This window comes from Balaenoptera acutorostrata, chromosome 5, assembly GCF_949987535.1.
Source record: "Balaenoptera acutorostrata chromosome 5, mBalAcu1.1, whole genome shotgun sequence".
In the NCBI taxonomy this organism is placed as follows: domain Eukaryota; kingdom Metazoa; phylum Chordata; class Mammalia; order Artiodactyla; family Balaenopteridae; genus Balaenoptera; species Balaenoptera acutorostrata.
The window spans coordinates 20,178,215-20,204,623 of NC_080068.1; the positions used below are offsets into that span (position 1 = coordinate 20,178,215).

General features: G+C 40.1%; 1 protein-coding gene across 1 annotated transcript in view; it reads left to right on the forward strand.

Annotated features, from left to right (window-relative positions):
* Window positions 1-280: 280 nt before the first annotated feature.
* Window positions 281-26,409, forward strand: part of DAPP1 (dual adaptor of phosphotyrosine and 3-phosphoinositides 1) — a 60,120-nt gene continuing 33,991 nt past the window's right edge. Inside the window, exons 1-3 of the mRNA XM_007172902.2 lie at window positions 281-477; window positions 20,216-20,338; window positions 22,735-22,868. Of these exons, the coding sequence (XP_007172964.1) occupies window positions 377-477; window positions 20,216-20,338; window positions 22,735-22,868 (358 nt within the window). The 5' untranslated portion in view covers window positions 281-376. The remainder of the gene's footprint in view (window positions 478-20,215; window positions 20,339-22,734; window positions 22,869-26,409) is intronic.

The following is a 26,409-nucleotide window of genomic DNA, read 5'->3' on the forward strand; positions in this document are numbered from 1 at the left end:
GCACTAAGGAAAAACTATGGTTTGGCCTCACGAAGAGAGTTGGAATTAAGAGTCAATTTCGGTTGGAGCAGTTTGATCTTCATTTCCTTTGCCAGAAACTGCGTGTGGCATGATGCAGCGTGGGTGTCCTCAGAGGCGGCTACGTAGCTTTGCGTGTTTCCTGACGGACACAACACTCCTGCCAGCACCTAGGGGCCAGGGCGGGGAGTGTCAGTGGGAGGAGTAACCAAGTTTCACTTCCTGGCTGGTGGAGACTCAGCTCCAGCTGGCTTCTCTCGCAGTGCGGAGGGGAGGGCGTGAGGAGTAGCAGAACGTGTCTCTCTCTGCCTCTTACCCAGAGCACCTCGCAGGGGCTTAGCGGACGTGAGGCGTGCGAATGGGCAGAGCAGAATCTCTAGAAGGGAAAATGAGCACCCAGGATCCTTCAGATCTGTGGAGCAGGTCGGACGGAGAAGCTGAGCTGCTCCAGGACTTGGGGTAAGAGGGCAGGTCCCCTTTTCCAAGCGCTTATTGGGTGAACCTTAACTCCTCACTCCTACGCAAATGCTCATCTTGATGAATGATTATCTTTAGCACTCTTTCTCTCTGACACCCCAATCTTCTACCCTTTCCACTTTACTCATCTGTGTCTGTTGGGGCCCAATTCCACTGTGAAAGTATGGATTACCTTTCCGGATGTGCAAACAAGTAGGTGGAGAAAATGGGACAAAAAAATATCAAATGCTGGACGTTCTTTGAGATTAGGGACAGAATTGGGCTGTAGTCGCGGTCGTTGCTGGGTTTCCTTGTTATTGATCTGGTCTATGAATAAATGTGCTATAAAAAGTTCTGAGCTCCAAGCTACTGACAGTAAGAGGGCTGCACTGCTGGTGAGATAAACAGAAAGCCTAGACCCTACAGCAAGGGAGAGGGACTTTTTCAAAGGAGAAAGAACGAGGAAGTGTCTGCAGCAGTGTCCCATATGTGTTTCTTGCTCCTGACACTGCATTTGTGAGCTCTTGTATGCATGCATGTCTGTAAGGGCAACTTTGAGCCTTCTAAGTACTAACAAGTCAGGAAGAGGATAAACACTGCCCCAGACAGGTTACACATTTAGGTAGGAAGAGGCACTGTAGTCCCATCTTTAAGAAGGGACCAGATGAGACAACGCATCAGGATACGTAATAAAAGAAGCAAATGTTACACAAGAGAGGGGTAGGGGATTTCCTAGAGAAACTGCTCCTTTCCCTTGAAGCACCTGTAATAGCCTGGTGAGGCTGATTTGGCTGTGATTCCCAAGAGGCGAGACCTGCACCTGCTGTCTCACTAAATAGCTCTGATCTTCACAAACACTCAAGGGCAGAGGAGCTGCGATCCTCTCCATCTTCCAAAGGAAGAAAACAAGCACCAAAGGGATTGAATAATTTGCCTGCGGTCACACATCAGTTACAAGTCAGGATTCCAATCTGCCAAGTCTATGTCCTTAACCAGAGAAAAACTAAAGTAGGGATGAAATCTCTCTGCCTTAAGACTGCAGAGATTGTATTTTGGGGTGTTGTAAGCGTTCTCAGTAAGTCCTGTCTTTAGATTTTAAACTTGAGGTCTCAGAATTGAACTTTACCTTCATAGGGTAAATCAAATGTAACAGCTAGACTTTTCAGTAAAGTAAACTCCCCTTATGGGGAGTCAGAGCTCCAGGACACCTCTAGCCTTCTAGACCAAATCCCCAAACTGCAGAGGTAAAATGTTCCCTGAGCATCCAAAATGGGTGTCACAAAGTCCAGGCACTAAAGCTGGACCCTGGGCTCTCACTTAGATCCATATGAAGTTATTCAACTATCATTCTTTATGTGTTTGGTTATATGGATTCCCAGCCCACCATCAGTAGGAAGCCACAGAGGAGAAGAGAGACAAAGGAAATATTCAGCTCTGGTCCTTTAATTCAACAATTTTTGAGCCTAGGCTCTGCGCTTGAGTACCCTTGGCACTCACTTGGATGACAAACATGAACTAAACACTGTCTCTTCTCCCCACCTTAGTGCCCGTAGCAGGAAGCAACCTTAGGTAAAACCCACTAGGAAGCAAAACTGTGTCTTCCCTCCATGTGCAGAGATGGACATTCAATACAGCCCAGAAACACCCCCCAAAAAGGTGCTTTTATGTCCATACTTCACTATTTCAGAAGGCCTGGAAATGTCTTGAACATTGGAAGACGGTTTCTGTAACAACAGGCAAGCTACAGTGGTCTAGGGAAGTTGCTCTACGGTTTCGGTTCTTAACCTTGGCTGTGCGCTAGAATTACCCAAGGAGTTTTTCAAAATTCCTGCCCAGGCCACACACCAGACAAATGACATCAGTATCTTGGGGGTGAGCATTTTCTTTTTCAACTTTCCAAGTGAGTTCAGAGCAAGACCAGGGTTGAGAATCACTGAATAGAATAGAAATCCGTCAGAAGCACTGAGTAAATGGGCCCTTGTTTGTTGGATATGTACCTGAATCTTAAAGCCATTAATAAACATTGACCTTTCGTCTGTGGGTTTGGGAGCATTTGTTTAACAATTTTATTGAGGTATATTTTATAGATCATAGAGCTCACTCATTTCCAGTGTACAATTCAATAACCTGTAGTGCCTTTAAAGAGTGGTACAACCATCACCATAAATCAATTTTAGAACATTTTCATCCCCCCAATAAGAAACCTCAGAAGCATTTTTTTAATATACTCAGTGGTGTGTTAATAAACCACCTGGGTGAGGGATAGCCCTGATTCAAGAGTCTGCCTGTTTCCCCGGTATAAATACTCCAATCACAGGCATTTTCAAGTTGCCAAGGGTTTAACAACAAGATTACAAAATTCCTGAGAATTTAATAATGGACTTGAGTTAGTATTTGTGCCTCTAGGACAATCCTGATATACCTCTCATAGGTCATAAGATCTGAGAAAACTTGAAAATGACCAGTTGCCTCTGGCAGAATTCTGAATGAAATGAAACTTCTTCTTTGAACCTCTAGGCTACTGGTTAAGTATAATCTACCTCCAAACTTCTAATTAGTTCAGTTTTTAAAATGCTCCTTAAAAACAAAATGATTTAAAGCAGTTGATAGATAAAAAGTGGCTGATTTTAATGCCTTCATTTTGTAATCGTTTTTAATAGGTTATCTGAGTAGTTAGGTAGGTTCTTACGTTTGTATTTTTGATAGATACAAACAGACAAGGTGGTGGTTAAATTAAAGAGATGGCATACATCTTTGTTCTTTGGTCCCATTTTTCTTCGGGTTCTGGAATCTGTAAGCTCTGCAAATTAAACCCTGCATTGCAACAAATCCATCCCCTGCCTTTCTAGGACACACACGACTTGCTCAGAAGACATTCTTTCTAAAGTACCTAAATCAAGCAACTCAGATGCATTTCTGTGTCTCATTTGCAGAGTATCAGTCTAAAAACACTTATTTTCCTTCATCCTAAACATATTAATGCATCCAGAAGCAAATGGGAGATAACACAATTTGCCAATGGTTGCTCAGCTTCACTTACACGTTGGCCGAATGGGATGGGGGAGGGAGGGGCAAAGGCTGCGGAGAATGGTCAGTGAGAAGCAGGAGGTGTATTGGGAACAGAGGGCAGGCTGTATGTGGCTTCCAAAATGAAGCGACGGGGCTGTGAAACAAATAGTGAATATCTGAGACACCACCTAAGGAACAAACTAGGATAGAATTGCTAATCAGTTAACAATTTACGATTCCAGCAATTCCTTGATTATAACAAAGGTTCCTACAAAACAATGTAGTTTTGTATGTAACTACAAACTATATAACTACAGACACAAAAGGGATACTGTGAAATAAAAATATTTTAACATATTTTTAAATATTCAAATTATCTAGTCAGACATATTCCTTCAAGCAAGAAATATAATAAATGTTCCCTTTTTTATATATTTTCCCATCTCAAATTTTACAAGGGAGTGTCTGTGTTTGGCTGTGCTGTCAGAGTCAAGAAAGTAGATTCTAAGCTCTGGATATTTAAGTAAATTAATTAAAAACTCTCTAATTTCTCTGCTGCTTCCCATATAAGAGAAGGTTAGAGCAGATCAGGGATCAGCAAACTTTTTTTGTCAGGAGCCAGGTAATAAATATTTTAGGCTTTGCAGGCTTTATGATTTCTGCTTCAGCTACTCACATCTGCCATTGTCATGCAAAAACAGCCATAGATAACACAGAAACAGATGACTGTGACGGTGTTCAAACAAAATATTATTTAAGGACGCTGAAATTTGAATTTCATACAGTTGTCATGAGTCATAAAATATTCTTCTTCTTTTTTCCCCCTAACCACTTAAAAACGTAAAACCATGCTTGGCTCACAGTCTACACCAAAACGTGTACCCTGGTAGAAACTGGCCCTCACGTGGTGGTTTGCTGACGACCCAGGGAATAAGGAACAATAACCAAAGCGAGTTCTTATGAAGAGGCAGGCATTTTGCATACAGGAGCTCTGGCCTTCAAAAGGTATCTACGTTCCAGCTTTATACACGAGGAGACTCACTAGCAGAGAAATCAAGCTGCCTGGAGTCCCAGAGAATCTGGGTCCCAAGTCCATGCTTATTCCACCAAACCAGGTTGCCCTCCTGTTGTGAGGGTCATTTGCCAGCACCAGGTCGTTCACATCGTTTGGCCTTCACAGTAACACCATCAATACAGTATGATTATGCTCATTTTATAGATGCAGAAGGTGGCTTCAGATCAGTCAAGTGAACTGTCCAGGTCACAGACCTCATAGGTGGTGCCCTGAGAGTGCCTAGGCGCGTACTCCAAAGCTGACTCTCTCTCCACCGGTGGAAGAAGGTACACCTTCTAAGAACGGCAATTTAGTAAGGGTTGGATGCTCACCATGTGCCAGGCACTATTTTAAGCCTTTTGCTCGTATGACTTATTAAATTCACACATCACTGCCAGGTAGATACTACCACTAGTGACATTCCTGCTCACAAATGAGAAAAGTGAAGGACAGAGCTTTTATCACATGCTCAAGATGACACGCTCATAAACCTTCAAATCCAGGAGTTTGGCTCCAGAGCCCACATGCTTCTCCACTAACACAACTTCCCGCTTATTATATCAGCACTGTTAGTGCTAGTGAGAACTGAGAGAAAAAAATGTTCTGTGATTACTACCACCAACACATTTTTTTACTAAAAGACATTATTCTTTCACATTCTTCACATAACAGACATGCATACAGAGCCAGGTCAATATCCTAATTCATCAGAACTTTTCTGAATCGTGTGTAGATTCCTTTCTTTGGGGGCTAGGCAAATCGAATAGGCTAAGAAAAGCGTAGTAAATTCAAAGCTTTGAAGGAAGCTGTTTACAGAGCTGATACCAAGTAGAGCAAAAAAGCTTGTTCCTCTTCTGGGCACAATTCTGTAATCTTGGACTCTAAAAATGGAAGGTGATTCTCTTGTGGCCGAGCGAGAGTATGTAACTAGTGTACAGTTTGATCTCTGCTTGAACTAAAGTGAATTTCCTCTTCAGTTGTGTTTCTGTTCCTCTATGGGTAACGGTGACTTCCTTCTACTTACATGTGGAAATCTGGCCACACACGTTCTCCACATTGAGTGGGGTCACTTTGTTTCATTCATTCTCTTTTCCATTTATTCATAGACCCATCCGTTGAATGATGACACTATACAAGGCAGTGTGTGAGTTGCTGACAGTAAGAAGAAGTGGCTGTCCCCTCAAGGAGTTTACAGTGCAGAGGACAGAGAATGCATGAGTGGGTGGAGTTAGAATGCAGGATAGAGGGACTGAGGGTCATTGCAGTGTCTACATAAAGCACACAGCAGATGGCAAGAAAGAAGGAGATTATTGGATGTGGAGAAGATGGCCTTGGAACCCGTAGGAATTTTGTCAGTTGAAGGCAGAGAATAAGACATTTTCTAAAGAGAAAATGGCATGAATAAAACAGTAAAAGTGGCAAAACATATGAATATTCAGAAAATTAAAAAGTGTCCACATGGACTCAGACCCTCCCAGTCCCTGGGACCCAGCAGTTACTCATCGTTCAGTCCTGTTCTGGTCTTTACCTCTCAGAGTGCCCACCTTCAGCTACATTCTATGAGAAAGCTTCCACCTGGCTTTCCTCTTCTAGTTTCTAGTGTCATAACCATACACTTAGCCTGTTTTGTTTTTTTTTTTAAGCCTGGGTTAATTTCTTGCCCCCACCAACTCCTCTCAATTATCCTATCAACGAGGATAAATTCCTAGTCTGATCCCCCACGCTCTGGCTCCTACTCCCTGAGGTGGACCTGTCTGAACCCAACCACAGCCCACGTAGCTAAGTCTTGGCTGTCACTCGGTCACCTACAGATTCCCTGTGGTCCTGCTTCCCGGACTACTAGTGCCTGCTCCCGTTATCTGTTGTTAGACCTTCTTTGTTCAAAAATATTGAAATTTTAAAAAGCCTAAGGGCAATAACTTAATTTGTTTTGATAAAAGTATAGCTATGTAAGAGAATGTTGCTTTTGAGAGACACATGCTGAATTACTTAAGATTACAGTGCTATGATATCTGTAACTTACTTTTAAAACATTCATCCAAAAATATATGAAGGAAATCTGGCAAAAAGTTAGAAATTATTCCACCTAAAATATGGGTATTATTTAAATGTGGGTATTATTTATACTAATTTTTCTACTTTCTTGTATATTTGGAATTATTTATAATAAACACTTTAAAATAATAATAAAATGTATTAATTACTGAAAATTTGGTGAATAAAGAAAAGCACCAAAAATGTCAGCCCTGTACCACCACCCAAAATGACATATTGCTCAACTTCTCTCCAGTCTTTAAAAAATATTTTTCTGTAAACACATACACACACACACACACACATGCACGTGCACGTAGATTGAATTGTGCTCGTACCATGCATATAATTTTGCTCTTACTTTCTGGTAGCATACATTTTCATCATCTGTTTCTTGTTCTTTCTCAAAGCAGGTTCTGGGTCTGGTCTTTCCCAGTCTATCCTGTTTCCCTGTATTAAAATTTGAATATTTAGATTGATCCAAATTCCAGAAGACCTTAAATAGATTGAGTTTGGACTTTGGTCAAACATCATTTGACAATATGTAATCATTGAATGTTTATAGGAACGTGGAACTACATGGTCATCATGGGTTTTTTTTAAGGTAGATTAATCTGGTAGTTGAGCATGATCAATAATAATGAGTCCAGAGACAATAAAACTAATGAGTGAGAGAGTTTACAGACTGGTGTATAAGAAACTAGAGTGAGGACCTGGGAATAGTAAGGAAGGAACAGGGGTGGAAGCCAGTAATTCTACTGAGCTAAAAACATAAGTGATTCACATCCAAATAAGAATGAGTTCTGCTTTTGTATATTTTTTCAAAATGGCATCAAAGAAGTTTTGAAAATCTTAATGGCATGAATTTCTTCTAATTTATCCATTGTTTGCTTTCTCATTGTAAATATCTAAAGTTGCCTGGGTCTCATGTGATTGCTTGTACGATTCTGACTCCCCACCAGTTGAGTCTATACTTTGGGTTAATTCTCTACATAATCTTAGAATCATTTTCTAGATGTCAGTCCTAAAGCCCTAAGACGTTTGGCCACCTGCTCTAGGCTGAGCACAGTACACTCTTTTTGACAGTGATCTCCTTAGGGGCAGGGTGGTAGTTTACTCATATTTGTCTATTCCATCCAAGCTCAGCACTTGACAAAGAGCAGATGTTTAAATATCTGAATTGTCCCAAGTTGGGTCAAAGCCAAGACCAGAACTCAAGGTCCCTGTCTTCAGCCCTCCACATCAACACTGGTGATGTTCTTGTATTTATTACCCTCAGACTCACTCAGTCCTCTTAACAAAAGTTTTTACTGCTGGGACAAATTGACGTTGGTTAGAGGCAGCATCTGAACAATGGAAGAGACAGGAGATAAACTAATGAAACAAAGATCTTTTTCTTACATCCCCCAAAGTTTGGGACTTTTTCCTAGAGTTATAGCTTCCTGAAAGCGACCTTCTCTGTCTCCTGTCCCAACCCACAATGGTAGGTTGTCAATGGCAACTACAGTCCAAAGACAATTACCCTGAAGCAGCATTTTATGATGTATATAAGATGCAAGAATAACCACAGTAAGTGCAGAGTCAAGCTTGATTCCACTCCGAGATGAGCCCTCCTGAGAGAGCATCTGGTTTAGGATCTCTGCCCAGGCATTCAAGTCCCCCTCAAGCTCTTATCCATGAAATAGTTTTTATAGTCAGTCTCTGAGCTTTGGTTCCCAGTCCAAATCAAACATTCCCTGAGCCCCAACCACTGGAGGAGCAATGATGCTCTTTTGGTTTTACAGCCACTCGTGTACTGTGCAGGCTGACCTGGGGACTGGAGAGGACTTCTGCTGGAATGAGACGCAATTTGCCTCCCACCCCCCATCTCCCCATCCGTGACTCTGCCCGCGGGTCTCTCATGTCTCTGACAGCCCTGGGTGCATTGACCCAAGTCATGCTCTGTGGGTCTGTATCTTTCTCTCACTTTGGTTTCTCTGCCTCTGTCTCCTGGACCACTCTGATTGGGTCTCTACTTGTGTTCCCTAGGTCACTGTCCCTACGTGCTTCTGGCTAGCTACATGAGTCGCTGTGCCTTTCTCTTGTCTCTAGGTCTGAGTATCTCTCTTTCTACAGCTTTTGACTTATGTATCTCTCACTCTTTGTGCCCATTTGTGTCTCTGGATCTCTGAGTCTCTCTCTTTCTGTGTTTCCATCTCTCAGAACTTCTCTCCTCATTCATCAGGCTCCTTCAGGAACAAGTTTATCCTGGTTTCCAACTCCCACAGAATTACCATACCCCTTCAGTCTTGTTTCCCTGTAGCTGAGCCTTGACTCCCGCAAAAAAACACTTGGGGCCCCACCTTTAGTTCATTGTTTGACCAAATACTCACATACTCTGCCTCTGTCATCACTCAGGTATGCTTCCTAAAGCCTGGGGCAGCTGGCCTCACCATTTAGCTCTGCTATTAGCATTTGTAAATGTGGACATTTAGAACTGCAATGTGGAAAGCCTCAGACAAGCTGGTTCCATCACGGAAACCTCCTGATTGCAAAGACTATGGTCTTTCTTCAGCCTCCCCTATGTATCACACTACGATACATAGAACTTTCAAACTTTTTGCAAAGCCTCTCCTTGGTTCTCTCCTTGGTCAGAGTCCATTTGCTATGATCAATGGAAAGGTAAGCCCACATTTGTGAACAGGGGACTTAACATGCTTATGTGGTCAACACCACGTTGTCACATAATATACGCCACCGCCTGACTATAATACAAATTGCCGCACTGATAGTTTTTGAGCTAAATAAGACATTTCCTTTTCCTTAATCCATGATTTCTGATGGCTTAAAGAGTCAAACGCTTCATGTTTTCACGAAGTCAAAGTGTCTAGCACCAACATTGTGAACAAATGTACACAAAGGCAATCAGCAGTAAAGCAAATCCCATGGAGTGACTCAAGTGCTGAGGACACATGAGACCAAGTTAAGATTGCTTAGATTGAGATTGCCTAATAAATTCATTTTTTATTCTATTATCATTGTGTTAGCAGGATTCTGAGGCCAAGCACAGACTTAGCAAGCAAGAAGACAGATCAATGAGCTGTGCTATCCATGGCCTTAAGAAAACTCTGTTATCCATGGCATCATAGGTTATGCATTTGCCATCTTTGGTCTAGAGAGTTCAGAACGTGTGTCAGCGTCATTCAAAAGTGAAAATAAGTTTGAAAATGAAAAAAAAAAAGTGAAAATTCTCCAAAGAAGACAGCTTTTGTTGGCTGTTCAACTCCAATGCCTGTTAGCTCTTTTTACACAATTAGGAATTTCTATTATTGCTTTGGGTTGAAATGTATGTCCTCTTTATAAGCCTGAAGGGACAGAATCTAGGTTCTATGTCACTTCTCTTTGCCAGGAAGGGGAAAAATATGTCATTAAATATATGAATAATCTGTAAACGTGGGTTACTAAGAAATTTTCTCCCCAAGATGTATGTAATCTAAACGGATGTGTGGCTCATGTTTTAACATGCAAGACTGATTTCTGTGCCCACTTGTTCTTCCAGTCTTGTTTTGCATTACTCCTCAACATAGACCCTCTGTTCCAGGTAGGCATTTTGTTTCCTGTATACACCACGCATATGTCAACCTCAGTGCCTTTGCTTATGCTACTGCTCGGGTTGGAATGCTTTTTTCTCTCACACTTGATGAATTCTATATCTATTCTTCAAGTTCCAACTCATGGTATTCCTCCTCCATGAAGTTTTCCCTGATCATTTCATCCCCTCACGGGCTCCTCCTTCTATACCATTTACTGTCCCCATCACTAAGATGGCAGCTATTTGGGGATTTTTTTTTGATGAAATTTGCCACAGATCCTTCTCGTTTCCTCTAAGTGCTTATTTCCTAAGTACTGTAAAGCTCCTTAGTACATTCTTTGCTCTCTTTGTCCCGCTTTTAGATACCACACTCTGTACACTCAAACCATCAAGGTTACTGAAATGAGTTAAAGTTTTTAGGACCAAGAGTTCTTCAGCTCCATGCTTCTCAAACACTAAACTGCATAGCAATCATGTGGGGCTCTTGATAAAAACAGATTATAATTCAGCAGGTCTAGGAGGACTGCAAATGTGAATTCCTAACAAAATCTCAGGGTATTGAGTGGAAAGGCTTCATATTGTTTTTCAAACATCAGGTACAACCCAAGAGTGTTCTTAAAGTTAATTTAGTGGGTCACAATCAATATTTGTTAAAAAGAAATAGAAAAGAATATAGTAAGTAGTGTTTAGAAGAATAGTGCTGTTTCCTATAACACTTTTTGGTTTTTTGTGTACGTTTATAATGTAAGTGTGTGTGTGTGTGTGTGTGTGTGTGTGTGTGTGTGTGTGTGTGTAGAGAGAGAGAGGCAAAAGAGAGGGAGGCAAAATGGATTTTATACTATGGGCCAATTCGAAAAGTTTGAAAGCCTCTCTTTTAAAGGACAGAGCAGCATGAGATATAAACTTGTATCAGCAAATTAAGACAATGAAACCGATTGGGATAAGAAACTGTGAAGGCTCCAATAGGCCGGGGCAATTTCCCAGAAGGTTCTAACACAAAGGGCACGGGAATGAGAGAAGAGGCAGAACTGAGGACCAGCTTTCTGGATCAAGCCCGACTGCCTTCTCTGTGGTTGATCTTATTTCCTGTATCTTACTGCGAGGCAGCTATGAAAATTCTTTAGTGGGTGGGTGTTTCCTGATTTGTTACTGTATCATGGGAGGGATAACGCCACTCTTTCCTTCAAGGCCAGCTGTGGGTTTGATAATCTCATAAACCCAGTACAAATATTCTTTGGAAGCTTGATGAGCCTCTGCTGACTATTAGCCTTGAGACTTATTTATGACGATGTGTGGACCTTGGGGGAAAAGGAAAATACAACATCGCTTCGAAAGTGTTGTTATAAAGAGTAATTTCTTGCTCTTTTTTACTTCTTCAGAGAAAATGAGACAGAAAGGCTTTTTTTTTTTTTAAGTTTCAGGAGAATGAACCCTATCCCAAATAGCAGAGAAGTCGTATTCCCAGCACGCAGTACAGTGTCCAGCATATTCATAATATGTTGTATAAATAGCAAAGTTTTTACCTTGTTCTCTTCTGCAAAAGTTAAAGAGTCATATGAGAAGTTTATTAAAGAAGTCAGTGTTCCAACATGAAAATAAGAGAGTTTTCCTACCAGGTGTTATTATTGGTCACCTTGGCAGATGAGAAAGACAGAGGTTGCTACTCGTGTGGTGTCACATAGCGAACGCGCCAGAAGCCATTGAAGCAGAAGGACTCATCGCTAAGGAAAAGAGTGGAGACAAAGGCCAGCTCTCACCTCGCAAAATTTTCACTGATACCGCATGGGTGTCTGTGACCCAGGTTAGCTGCTTATTAGCGTTCCTTTCTGCTTGGCAGTTCCCAGGAGCAAAAAGGTTTCTTATTGCACTTAATTCTAAAAACATCACCTTTCTAATGCAGCTGGGGGAGAAGTGGCAGAGCCGCAGAGGAAGATGACTTGCTTGGGGGTTTTAATCCACAGCAGGTCTAGCGTGAATCAGCAGCATGATGCAACTGTCAAGAAACGAATGCAATCTTGGGTTGCCTTACAGTGTACCTGGCAGCCAGAATGGGGAGATCCTATGGGGCTTTGTTTTGCACGTCAGATCTTACCTTGAAGATAGATTTTGAAAATTTAGAAGGTATTCAGAGGAGATAAGTTCTCTGGGTGATCAAGGGACTGAAAATCTATTGTAAAAGGAGAAGTTGAAGATGATGGAAACAAAAGAGAGAACATTCTAAATGCTTCTAACTATTTGTATAAGTATCATCTATATAAATCCAAGAAGTAGCTCTGAGACCATCTGTTGAAAGCCGTACAGCAAGAAAACGTTAATTTGATATATAGGCAAGAGTTTTCTGGCCATCAATCATGGAAGTATGGACTGGGCTTGCCTGGGAAGTAGTGAGTTCCGCATCATTAGTAATATGTAAACAAAGATTGAATAAGGGTCTTATTAGGGTTTAGACTTTATTCACACACTGTACAAAAATTAGAAATATAAACCAAGCTGCTGGTTGTGATTTTCTCTGCGATGAGGGATTATATGTGGCTTTTATTGACTAAGTTAAACATTTTTAATTATTTCATTTTTTAAAAAATAAAAAGCAGACATGGCTTTTATAATCACCAGAAGTGAGAGAGTGAAGCCAATGAAGCTTCAGCTTCAGGTCCTCTGCCTTGCACAGACCCTAGTGATGTAGTTAAAATAAATGTAGTCAGCTCAAAGAGTATTTAAGATTAATCCCTGAACATTAAAATTTTAAATACCCTGAAATCTTACAGCTCATTTATGAAAGAAATTTGATAGAGGTACTCAAATTTTCCAACGGTCCTAAAAACTTCATTAGCAATATCACATCGTGAAGTTGAAAATAACTTTTCTATGCTATCAATAATTTAAAAAAACATTATAGGTGAAAGACTGAATTCTTATTCTATTCTCTATATAGAAAATTGTAGTATACAATTGTTTTTAGATGAAGAAATAACCAGAGATGACATGGCCAAAAGTATAGAGAAAAAAAGGTATAGGGGTATGTAAACACTTAATTAATGAATATAAGTCGTTTTCTCAGTTTTGAAATGTTTGTGATATTTGTCAGTTTTTTATTTTTATTTTTTTAATTCGTGATATAATTGACACATAACATTATATTCGTTTCAGGAGTAAAATAAATATAAGGATTTGATCATGTATATATAGCAAAATGACCACTGCAATCACTCCAGTCAACAACCATCACCACACATGGTGAACAAAACTTTTATTTTCCTGTGATGAGAGCTTTCAAGATCCACTTTTCTAGCAACTTTCAAATAAGCAATACAGTGGTATTAACTGTAGTCACCAAGCTGTACATTACATCCCCACGACTTAGTCATTTTATAACTGGAAATTTGTACCTTTTGGTACCCTTTACCCATCTCACTATCCCTTCCTCCCCCACCTCTGGCAACCAGCAATCTGTTCTCTCTATCCATGAACTTGGTTTTTCGTTTATTTTTTGTTGTTGTTTTATTTTTACTTATTTATTATCTTTTCATAGTTAAAGCTTGGTGAATTTTTATTCTTTTTTAATTAAAATATAGTTGACATACAATATTATGTTAGTTTCAGGTGTATTACATAGTGACTTGACATCTGTGTACATTATGAAATGATCGCCATGCTAAGTCTAGTAACCATCTGTGCCCTACAAAGTTATTACAATATTATTGACCATATTCCTTATGCTGTATATTACATCCCTGTGGCTTATTTATTTTATATCTGGTCATTAGTACCCCTTAATCTCCTATACATAGTTCACACACAACCCCCTCCCTTATGGCAACTATACATTTGTTTTCTGTATCTCTGAGTCTGTTTTAGTTTAGTTTAGTTTGGTTGGTTGTTTTGTTTTCTGGATTTCTCATATAAGTGAGATCATACGGTATCTATCGTTTTCTGTCTGACATTTCCTTTAGCATAATGCACTCAAGGTCCACCCATGTTGTCAAAAATGGCCAGATTTCACTCTTTTTATGGCTGAATATATATACATATATAAAACATTTTCCTTATCCATTCATCCGTCAATGGACATTTAGTTGTTTCCATGTCTTGGCTATTGTAAACAATGCTGCAATGAATATGAGGGTGCATATATCTTTTCTAATAAGTGTTTTAATTTTCCTCAGATAATTACCTGGGAGTGGTATTGCTGGGTCATATAGTAGCTCTATTTTTAATTTTTTGAGAAACCTCCCTACTGTTTTCTATAGTGGTTGCACCAATTTACATGTCCACCAACCTTTTCTCCACATCCTCACCAACACTTGTTAGTTCTTGTCTGTTTGATGATGGCCATTCTAACAGGTGTGAGGTGGTATCTCATTGTGGTTTTGATTTGCATTTCCCCGATGATTTGTGATGTCGAGCATATTTTCATATATCTGTTGGCCATCTGTGTGTCTGTTTTGGAAAATGTCCATTCAGATTTCTGCCCATTTTTAAATCGGATTGCTTTGGATTATTTGTTTTTTTGCTATTGAGTTGTATGAGTTCTTTATCTATTTTGAATATTATCCCATTATCAGATATATGATTTGCAAATATTTATTCCCATTCAGTAGGTTGCCTTTTGCTGATGTCAGCTTTTAAAATTTGTAATCTATTGTGATTTCTCATTCTAAATAATTCTTCTTTTCTTTTTTTGGTAATTTTATACTAATTTTCTTAAAGAGACTTCCAAATTTTGTAAGTTTCAAGCCCCTTAAAATTTGACTCTTCCATCTAATAATCAGAAGAACAAAATTTAAAAATGTTAAACACAGTCCCAATTACAGGAACTTTAGGCCCGTGCAATTAGGACTCTATGTAATGAGCTATTGTATATGCATATTAATCCACAAAAAGCCGTGTAGACATCAGCCGAGGAACTGTCAGCATCCAGGGCCCAGTATAAGACAGCATCAGTCTCCTCCCAGCTTCGTCTTGCCATGCCTGACTGCTGCCCTTTGGCACTCACCTGAATTACTCACCCCAGGATGCAGGGCTCTGACCCTGTACATACCTGGCATTCTCTTGCTTCTTGGCCTTTGTTCCTGTTATTCCCCTTGCACAGAATAGCTCCCTGAACGATTGTCACTCCATATCCCACCAGACTTTAAATAGAGAAAAAGTCTCTCTCTCCCTCCCCGCAAATGCTAGATCATTTCCAGTGTTCAATAAACAATAGCTGAATAAGTAAATTAAGTAAAATAATTAAATAAAGCCAACATTAACAGGGCCCTGGAGGTTGGATCAAGGTAGACATACAATTTTCTTTTTTTCAAATTTTAGTTACCCAATTAATATATGTGTGTATTTTATTTTATTTTTCATTAGAACAAGCTAAATTAGGAAAATCTGATCGAGCTAAAGTCCCCTTTAACAACGCCCTCAATCCTGGTTCCTTCTTTTAAGGACCAAACTTATGAGTTTGGTGTGTATTTTATCAGACTTCTATTTTGTGTTTTATATATTATTATATGTGTATGTGTTGTATTGTTTGGAGGGAATGAGAAAGATTTTTCAAAATTAAGTGGTTTCAGACTATACCTGCCACCAGTTCCTCTAACTTAACAATATGTTTTGGGATCTATCAACTTTGATGTGCGTGGACACAAATATTCACTCCGTGTTTCTCCGTGGGGGAGTGATTAGCATTCTGAGAGGGACAATTCTCAGTTGTTCAGGACTGCATCGGCCATCAGAGGGTGGTAATCATTCCTGGTGCCCCCTCACAATGTGTTGGTAGCACCCAACCCCCTGCCTTTAGCATTTGGCAACCAACAACGCTCTTAGCTTTTCAAACTCTTTCGGTTAACTTTTAACATAATCTCATCCTATGAGCACTCACTGCACTGCACTTATCTGTCATCTCACTGTTGGTGGATATTTAGGATGGCTCTTAATTTTTATTCTCACAAACGCTCTGCCGTACACACCTTAATTCACACTTCCTTCTGTGTACGTGCGAGTGTTTCACTAACAAGCCACCAGAAGTGGTGTCGCTGGTCATGTGTGCATGTCCAGTTACACTAGATGTGCTAAGTTCCCCTCCAACTTAAACACCTGCCAACAGTAGATGATAATATCCATGGCCCCCAAATTCTCCAGAACTTAATACCAACCCTTCAATTTTAGCTGATCTGGTGGATTACAAAAGTACTGCATTGTTGTTTTAATTTGCATTTTTCTGATTAATAGTGAGACTGTTTATTTGAAATACATATTTCCTCTTCTGTGAAAGACTTTCATTTTCTCTTCTGTATGTGTACATATTTTAATTTTTACTACATATGTTTTATAATCAGAAAAAAATAATGCACACTTTAAAAAATAACTTACATATTCTTCAAGGCCTACTTAGATGTTGGGTCATTCAAAAAATGGCCTTGATCTTTCTTCCTATAACCCCCACTGGATACTTTACTCTCTCTTGGATGTAGTTTGCAAAGTACTTGTCTTACCCTTTTGACTAGATTAATGGCTTCTTGAGGCTCGGCCTGGGTTTGTGTTCCCTTTGACCTGCCTAATACAATGCCTTGCACAGATTTGAACTTAATAGATAAAGATTTATAAAGTTAAATGATAGAAGGTAGAGAAGGTTAACTATGGGAAAACTACCAACTGAACAAGACTGTATTTTCAACCTTTCACTCTTCACGTACACAGTCTTGAACCATCCTTACCAAAGATGGACATATTCCTGCAAAGGGTATGTAATGTTATTTGGCTTTATAGTCAATTCCCTGGAAGATATGCTGATCTGAAGTTCCTAGGAAAGGATGCTTAACTCAATTAAGACAGGGAGTTTAGGTATTTGTGGAAGAGTTGTTTGGGGCGTGAGGGTCCTCATTGCCCTGCAGACATCATGAAGCGTAGGTGCTGCCTGGAAGCCTCTGTCTTAGGTTTGCCCAGGCCCAGGACTCCGTGAAAACTGTGACGGTGATGTTGACTCAACCAAGTGACGTTTCTCACCCAGAAATTAACACTCCCTGACATGTTCCAAATGAGAGCACAGTGTGATCCTTCTTGCTTTATATTCAAGGATTTCTTATGTGTTTATGATATATAGCTACTGTTTAAAAGATTACCATAAAAAAGTTCTCAGTAAAAACTGTCGCCAAGCTAGAATGATCAGAATTCTGTAAATGCTTTAGACAGACATCAGATCTTGTTGAAAAGAATCCCAAGGAATGTCCAAATTCTTTACATTTAGAATTTTGTTGATCAAATTTTGTTGCTTCAAGGGACTTCCCTGGTGGTCCAGTGGTTAAGATTCTGTGCTTCCAATGCAGGGGGCACGGGTTTGATCCCTGGTGGAGGAACTAAGATCCCACACACTGCACCGCCAAAATAAATAAATAAATAAACAAATAAACAAATTTTGTTGCTTCCAATAAGTAATCTATTGGCTCAAACTGAATGGTTTGCTGAAATGTTCATTCAAAAAATAATTATAGGCAAAATGTATTTAAGAACTTGTGACCTCGTAGAGATTTCACTTATCAAAAGGAATTAGAATTTTGTCTGTAACCAAACCTGAAGTTTTTGATAGCCTCACTTTTAGCTCCTCCAACTGTCCTTTTTTTAAAAAAAAAAAAAAAAATGAGGTATAATTGACATACAACATACTAGTTTTAGGTTCCAATTGTCTTTTGTAGGAATTTCATTCCATGAAGATTTGAGCATGTCTGGGAATTAGTCCAATGAATGGGTAAATAAGTCAATGGGATTTCTTATAAAATGCTTTGCCTTGCCATTGCTTTCAGCTAGCAAGCACGTTTCTAACACAGGATGGAGGCATCTCATCCCCAAAGAGGAAATGTGTTAAAGAAGCAGATATTAGGAAATGCAGATTTAGAAAACTGGTAGCTTGGAGACCTATGTAGAAACTTCCTTCTACATTTGGTCTTACGTTTAATTTTTATTATCAGGTGAAAACATCGTGCCACAGGGACATCCCAGTAGGATCCCTCACCCCCAGAGCAGGGGTCTTCCTTGTACACCATGCACATCTCTTTAACAGTACTTAGTTCACTGACATTATCAATATTTGTGTAATTGCTTGTGTCCCCTTTCCCTCCACTGCTCTGGACCGTTGGTCCTTTGCAGCAGCTACTGTCCCCAGGACCTAGCTTTCTCTTATCTGCAGTAAGTTGAAAGTAATAAACAATTATATTTGAGCAACAAGAAAATCACACCACAGAAGATACATTGCAAGTTATGGCTTTGTGGATCTCAATGGCTTCATGACAACTCCTAATGTGTTTTGAGCCCTGCTGTTTGCCAAGCCTGTTTTGACCATTTCATATGTGTCAATGTGAGAAGGACTTAACAACTGGCCCACAAGGTACAACTGTTATTAATTCTATTTTAGAGGTGAGAAAACGGAGACCCGGATTGGTTAGGTAACTTGCCCACGGTGGTACAGCTAATAAGAGGTGCCACCCAGATCGGGACTCAGGCAAAGTGACTGCAGAGCCCACAGTCCTCATCACCACACTGAACTCTCTCTACCAGCTCATTAGAAAGAACGGGAAAGAACTGTCATTAGGAAACAGGAGTGAGGTGCACAACAGTGTGCCTGGAATGCTCTATTTCCATAGAACTGCGGCAGCGGACAGGCCTGCATGCCTCTACGTGCACGGGACACCCCTCAGGAGGAAGCACAAAACATGGTTAACTGTGGGGTCCTCTGGGGAAAGGAACAGGGGAACTGAGGGTTAAGGGACAGAAAAAAGCTTTATGTTCATTATGTTTTCTTTAGAACTACGCAGATTTTTTTTTTTCTACTGTGGATATATTTTACCTTTTCTGATGTGTTTCTGTTTTTTGGTTTTTGGTTTTTATTTTTATTTTTTAATTTTTTTTTTGGCTACATTGGGTCTTCGTTGCTGCGCATGGGCTTTCTCTAGTTGCGGCGAGCAGGGGCTTCTCTTGCTGCGGAGCATGGGCTCTAGGCGCGCAGGCTTCAGTAGTTGTGGCACATGGGCTCAGTAGTTGTGGCTCACAGTCTCTAGAGGGCAGGCTCAGTAGTTGTGGCTCACGGGCTTAGTTGCTCCTTGGCATGTGGGATCTTCCCAGCCCAGGGCTCGAACCCGTGTCCCTTGCATTGGCAGGCAGATTCTTAACCACTGTGCCACCAGGGAAGCCCTGTTTTTTGTTTTTTAAAACACGTACATCAGTTTGAATCTCCTTGGGACTTCCCCAGCTGTGCAGATATTTCTCAGTTTGAAACAATATTGGATGAGGCTTGCATCTCTGTATAAAACATCTGAATTCTTTGTGCTCAACTTCATTTCCCTCATGACAATGGACTCTGGTATGACAGCTCAGTGGTTTTCTACACTGCAAAAGGTGGTACCACACTTTTGAAAGAGAGTGTGAGAGAGACCAAAAGAAAGAGAGAAAATTGCCCAAAACCTATTCTTATGGTTATTTTTGACTTGGATTTTCAAAAATCTTTCTGTCTACAAAGTAAAGTGTGTGTTTGTTTGCTAGGACTGCAACGACAAAGTACCACAAAATGAGTGGCTTAAACAGCGGAAAGTGACTATCTCACAGTTCTGGAGGCTAGATGCCCGAAATCAAGGCGTCAGTAGGGTGGGTTCCTTTTGAGGGCTGTGAAGGAGGATCTGCTCCAGCCTGCCCTCCTTGACTTGCAGATGGCCTTGTTCATGTTCACACGGCATTCTCCCTGTGTGCAAGTTCGTCTCCAGAAGTCCCCTTTTCACAAGACACCAGTCCTATTGAATTAGGGCCCACCTTAATAACCTCATTATAACTCACTGAAGACCCTCTCTCCAAATAAGGCCACATTCTGAGGTATTAGGGCTTAGCACTTCAACAGGATACAATTCAACCCATAACATTCTGCGATTAGCCAACTCTCTCCTTTCCCCTTCAGCCTCATCCAGCAATTTCCTTTTCTTGATGTTTTGGCTCAGAGTTTGGTGTCGGGGCTACCAGAGTGGAGAATATTGCTGAGAGGAAAACCCAGTGCAGGAAGAGTCCCCTGTGGTTCACCCTGAGTGAAAGTGCTGCTCTCTCCTCTGCAGGTGGTACCATGGTAACCTCACCCGCCATGCAGCCGAGGCTCTTCTCCTCTCCAATGGATGCGACGGGAGCTACCTTCTGCGAGACAGCAATGAAAGGACCGGGCTGTACTCTCTCTCTGTGAGGTAGGATGCGTGAGAACTCTATAAATTCAGTGGGGTCCCATCTCTTATTTATAGGGGCACTGACTTCATGGTCACACTCAGATTGCCAGAGAACCGAATTCTCTTGATTCCTGCTAGACCAGCAGGTCCGAGGATGCCAAGCTCTGAGTGGTGAGCCTGCAAAAAACATTCTTGCCCCTTCCATTGGTGGAGAAAAAAATGTTAGAGCTGAAGGAGATTTTATGAATTGTTTAATCCAAAACTCTTGCTTGACTGATGAAGAAACTGAAACCTGAAGTGGTAAAGTGTCTTCCACCCAATAAATCAGTGATAGAAACAGCACCAGAATCACATCCCTGAAACCTGGCCCAGTGTCCCTTTCACTATTCCTTGCTTCCTCTGGAAAATCAGAATGACTTGTGGCTGTGCAATTTTCATAATCACAAACTGAAGCAGGCAGTATGCAACTTTTAGTTTTTTTCTATAAATGGACTGGCCTTTCTTGAATTTCCATTTCCCCTATTAAGAAAGTTAATCTAGTCCCCACCAACTATGCCCTGCTCAAAACAGTGATCATACAGTCCTTTCAGGGCTTCTCTCCCATCCCCTTTCTCCTGGTTGGCCTCCCTTTCAGAGAAGGTGACCTAGTCATGTGATAATCAGGGAGAGTCACTGGTTATCTGTCAGCATCTGTCCCCTTGGCTTCCACTGACATGTAGCAAGTCTTTCTGGGTTCACAGAGAGTTGCCCCTGGGTCAGAATGGTGATGTGAGGACTCTATGTAATTGCCCTCGGCCACCCAGACAATAACCTCAAACCATTATTGTTTTATTTTATTTACAAATTGTCTAAAAAACATTTTGGGGAAAAATATTCACCAAAAATAGAATTCTGCTTTGGGGGAAACAGGAATTGTGCTTTCTCAAATCAACAGCAAATGTTAAAATTACATTAAAGTGGTTAGATTGTTGATCCGTTATTGCATGGATCTCCCCCAGATCTCAAACAAATCTGTGGAATTGTTGGCTAAAAGAATGTTAACTTTTCACTTTTCTATGTCTCGCCTGAACAATTAGATCATAAGCTCCTTACAAAGAGATGACATATATATTACATCTATATACAAAGGTAAAATATAAAATATTAATTTCCATTACAAGCACTTGGAAATGCTTTAAAAAATAATAACCACCAGCAAAAGTAAGAGGAATCACAGACCAGCTCAGGAGAATGATTGTTTTTATTCATTTGGTCATTCACTTCCTTAATAATAAATATTTCAAAGCATCCGCTCTGTGCCTACCATTTTGATAAGTGCTGTACAAGATTCAAAGACCTTGACATCAGGAAGTATAGCCTCACAGGGGCAATAAGACCATATCCAAATACCTTACTACAAAGTAGAGCGCTGTAAATGCCGTGAAAGAAAACAAGGTAAGTGCTTGGGTTGTTGAGAAGAGAAAAGGCAAGTAACTCAAGCCAGAAGTAGCAGGCGATATTTGATAGAGTAAGTGGCATTTGAACTGAAACTTGATCGGAAACAAAGTGGAAGAAGTCACAGGTGAAGGGAACTGTACGAGCTAAGGGACAAAGGCGGAAACTCCTAGGAGAATAGTAGGCACGGCTGGACTACAGCAGTTCCCAAGGTGCAGTCCCCAGACCAGTAGCATCGCCCGAGAGCAGGTTAGGAATACAAATCTCAGGCCCCGCCCCAGACCTACTGAATCAGGAATTCAGGGGATAGGGCCCAGAAATCTGGGCCCGGCAGGTGCTTCTGGTTTCTGATGCTTGCTAAAGTTGGAGCATGCCCTGCAAGAGAGGAATGGTGGAAGTGAGGCTAGACAGATAGGATTGGGTCAAATCAAGTATATATATATATAAATTTTTTTAAATTTAATTCTCTGTCTTATTCCAAAAATGAAGTGGAGAATGACAATGTAGGAAATCTGATATCTTATTCAGCAGGCAGAGGAATAGGCACCGAAGGCAAAGGGCTGGGCTCACATAACTGATTAAGTGACAGAAGCAGAATTTGGATTGACTCCCAAACAAGTAAGGGAGGAGGGCCAGGCACAGAGAAGAATTTGAGGAGGGAGTGAATTGCCATTTCTATCATCTCTCTTCCTGCCCTTCTTAAACTCATGCCCCTTAAGAGGTTAATGTTCAAAGACTCGTTCGGCAAGTCAGAGAATACACAGGGAGCACCGGCTCTTGTCTTTCATTAGAATGAAAAATTGAGAACACGCTCTGTCCGAAGAAACCAGCGCTATTCTTTAAGTGCCAGGGGTTCCAGTGATTGTCTCATAACTCTCAGCTTTTAGAAGGGTTTAATGGTGATGCTAATGCCCAAGGTTACATTCCCCTTCAAAAAAGATACTCGTTTCTTAAATAACATTAAACATTTTTTTCCCTTTTAGAGCCAAAGACTCTGTCAAACACTTTCACGTTGAATATACTGGATATTCATTTAAATTTGGCTTTAATGAATTCTCATCTTTGAAGGATTTTGTCAAGCATTTTGCAAATCAGCCTTTGATTGGAAGTGAGACAGGTAAGCTATGGACAGATACTTGACCTGTGAGATATCGTTTCAGGATGGAGGCGGGACAAAGCGGGTTTCAATTAAATAGTTGTCACTTCTATTGAATTATGTGCATACTATATGCAACTGGATATGTTTAGAAACTTTTTTTCCAATTACAGTGCCATATGCTACATTAAAAATATATATATATATATTTCAGTATATATATATATATATATATGTCAGTATGTTAGTATTATTTTTAGGAGAAAACAATGTGCCTTATACAAAATAGGTATTTTTCTCAGAATGTGTTATTTAATGGATTGATTAAAAGCACACATTTCTTTAAAATGACCTATTTGTTTTATAATGATATATACAGTAAGCAAAGAAAGAACAAAGGAAAGAACAACTTTTTGATTCCTCAGAAGTTTAGGTATGAGAAGTTTGCATATTGGGGAGACCCAAAAACGATCACTTTGAGCAGTTTTTGAGCATTTTAAAATGAAATGCAATTTCTCAACGATCATTGAATATTAAAAATACTGACCAGAAATTACTCCCCTGGACAATTCGTTAATTTCATCATAAAATTCTGTTTCTCTTGTCTTGGTTTCTGATAAGTTTTTACATGGCACTTAAGTATGGCTGGAAATAGTTTAAAATTCCCTTTCTGGGTGGTTAGAATCAAACCAGAAAATTCAAGTTAAAAAACAAACACACTCTCTTGGTATTTAAATTATCTAACTCATTTGTCTATACTATTTAAATAAGGTAAAAGATTTCCTCTGTATTTGTGACATAGAATCACAATTTTCTATGTCCTAAATGTTGATAATTCTCAGTTAATCAAAAAGTTGGACAGTTCCAAGAACCAAGCACAAGAGGAATTCAAGCCTTAATAGCAGAGTCAGTTGCTGTGAATTTGTACACACTCATTTTCATGGTAAACTTGGTTAGTGGGCTTTTTGTTGATCACACTGGGAGAAATGCCACCAGTGCCTCTTCCTTTTCTGCTATTTCTGTGGCCTGAATAGACCCTGATATGACTCACACAGAGTCAAGGAAAGACAAAAAGCACAGTGGAAACCACAAAATAGTTGACTTACTTTATACTGACCATAGAAGGTCTTTGATAGATTATTTCAAACCATAAAATTGAAGCAATCATCTTTTTTTTTTCTGGTGGAAATCCTCCTAATCAACCCTGAAAATTACTTTATCATTTAACCAGCAATAATTCTCATAAACAAAGGGCAAGTGGCAATGATTTTATTTCCATTGCTACTTTGGCCTTGGCAAGCATTTCAATTTCAAATCCCTTCCCTTCAAACTTATTTCCTACTTGTGTCCCAACCTACACTCACTTTCGTTCAATTCTTGGTCACTGGCAATGGAGAGGAGATGTTGAAGCCAAGGACTCTGTTTTGTCTACTTCAATTTTTGTCCTTCTCTGTGTCTCCCAGGTCCTGGTACAGTGCGTGGTGCTTTGGGTGAGTGAATGAATAAATGAATGAATGATGACTGTGAGTTGCAACTCTTTGTATCCTTCAAAGCCATTACCATTGTTACTTTCCAGCCTCCTCTTCTCTCGCCAAGCAAAATCAGCTCCCTTCTTTTAAACTCTCCGTCTAGACTCTATTTTCAGTATCTTTGGTCACTCTCCATACTCCTTTCCAGACTTTCTCCAAGTTATGAAAAAGTACATATTCTGCCTACTAGCAGGTTTCAAAACCCCCTTTTTTTAAAGTTTTTTTTGTTTTATTTTAAATTCTTTTTAATTGAAGTATAGTTGAAGTACAATACTATATGTTACAGGTGTACAATATAGTGATTCACAATTTTTAAAAATTTTACTCCATTTATAGTCATTATAAAATATTGGCTATATTCCCTGTGCTATAGAATATATCCATGTAGCTTTTTTTAAGCACAATAGTTTGTACCTCTTAACCTCCTACCCCTATACTGTCCCTCTCCTCTTCCCCCTCCCCACTGGTAACCATTAGTTTGTTCTCTATGTCTGTGAGTCTGCTTCTTTTTTATTATATTCACTAGTTTGCTGTATTTTTTAAATTCCACATATAAGTGATATACAGTATTTGTCTTTCTCTGTCTGACTTATTTCACTTAGTATAATGCCCTCCAAATCCATCCATGTTGCTGCAAATGGCAAAATTTCATTTTTTTTATGGCTGAGTAGTATTTCATTGTGTGTGTATATGTATATACCACATCTTCTTTGAGATCAAAGTGAATGCAGTACTTTCTGGTTGAGCTTTTCTGGCACTGATCCAATCACTAGGTGAAAGGATCACCTAAGACTGCACCAAAATAAAGGTTCCTCAGTGTTATATTTGGGTCAATATTAAGCTTCCCAGCAAATAGATTAATCTGACTAAAGAAAGTTTGTGATTAATGCAATAGGGATTATAAAGATTTGTAATCCAGACACCTATGGTAGTTTTCTTCAAAGTGGCAGAGGGTGGGTGGTGGTGGTGTGATGATTTGGGAGATTAGGATTCACATATATACACTAATATGTATAAAATGGATGACTAATAAGAACCTAATAAAAAAATGAATAAAATAAAATTCAAAAATTAAAAAAAAAAGCTGAAACTTGCTGTAGCCTTATCATCACTATAATTGTTATTTTATTTATTGCAATAAAACTTAGGAAACTGAGATTTTTGCTCTCCATTGCCTCTCCTCTGTTCTATTCATTACCCAGTTGGGAATTTGCTGCTATTTAAACCCCTGCTACAGACCCTGGGTGCTGATAGATATGTACTTGACAAACTGGCTTCCAGCTCTTGAGTTAAATCCCAGTAACTCTGAAATATTCCTCTTATCTGTCCCTGCCAGCTGAAGGCAAAGCCACCAAAGCTGGGAACAAGGGGCAAAACCCATGACATATGAGCTTCTGTTATGCCCTCTGGGAGTAATAAGCCTCAGGAAACAAGATAACCTGCTGAAGCTATGATGGCTTTTAAACCCAGATGGTCCTTGGAAGTCACAGAGTCAGCAGTGTGACCTATGAATAACAGTGAATGGAAACTGGGATTCCATCTTCTAAAAACAGATCTCTTCTTGTTCATTTAAGAATTGGCTCCTGGGGACTTCCCTGGTGGCACAGTGGTTAAGAATCCTCCTGCCAATGCAGGGGACACGGGTTTTACCCTTGGTCCGGGAAGATCCCACGTGCCGCAGAGCAACTAAGCCCTTGCACCACAACTACTGAGCCTGCGCTCTAGAGCCCGTGCGCCACAACTACTGAAGCCCCTGCACATACAGCTTGTGCTCCGCAATAAAAGAAGCCACCGCGATGAGAAGCCGGCACGCAGCAATGAAGACCCAACGCAGCCAAAAAGAAAGAAAGAATTGGCTCCTGAAGAAAAGGGGAACCCTCCTACACTGTTGGTGGGAATGTAAACTGGTACAGCCACTATGGAAAACAGTATGGAGGTTCCTTAAAAAACTAAAAATAGAACTACCATAAGATCCAGCAGTCCTACTCCTAGGCATATAGCCAGACAAAACTATAATTCAAAAAGATACATGC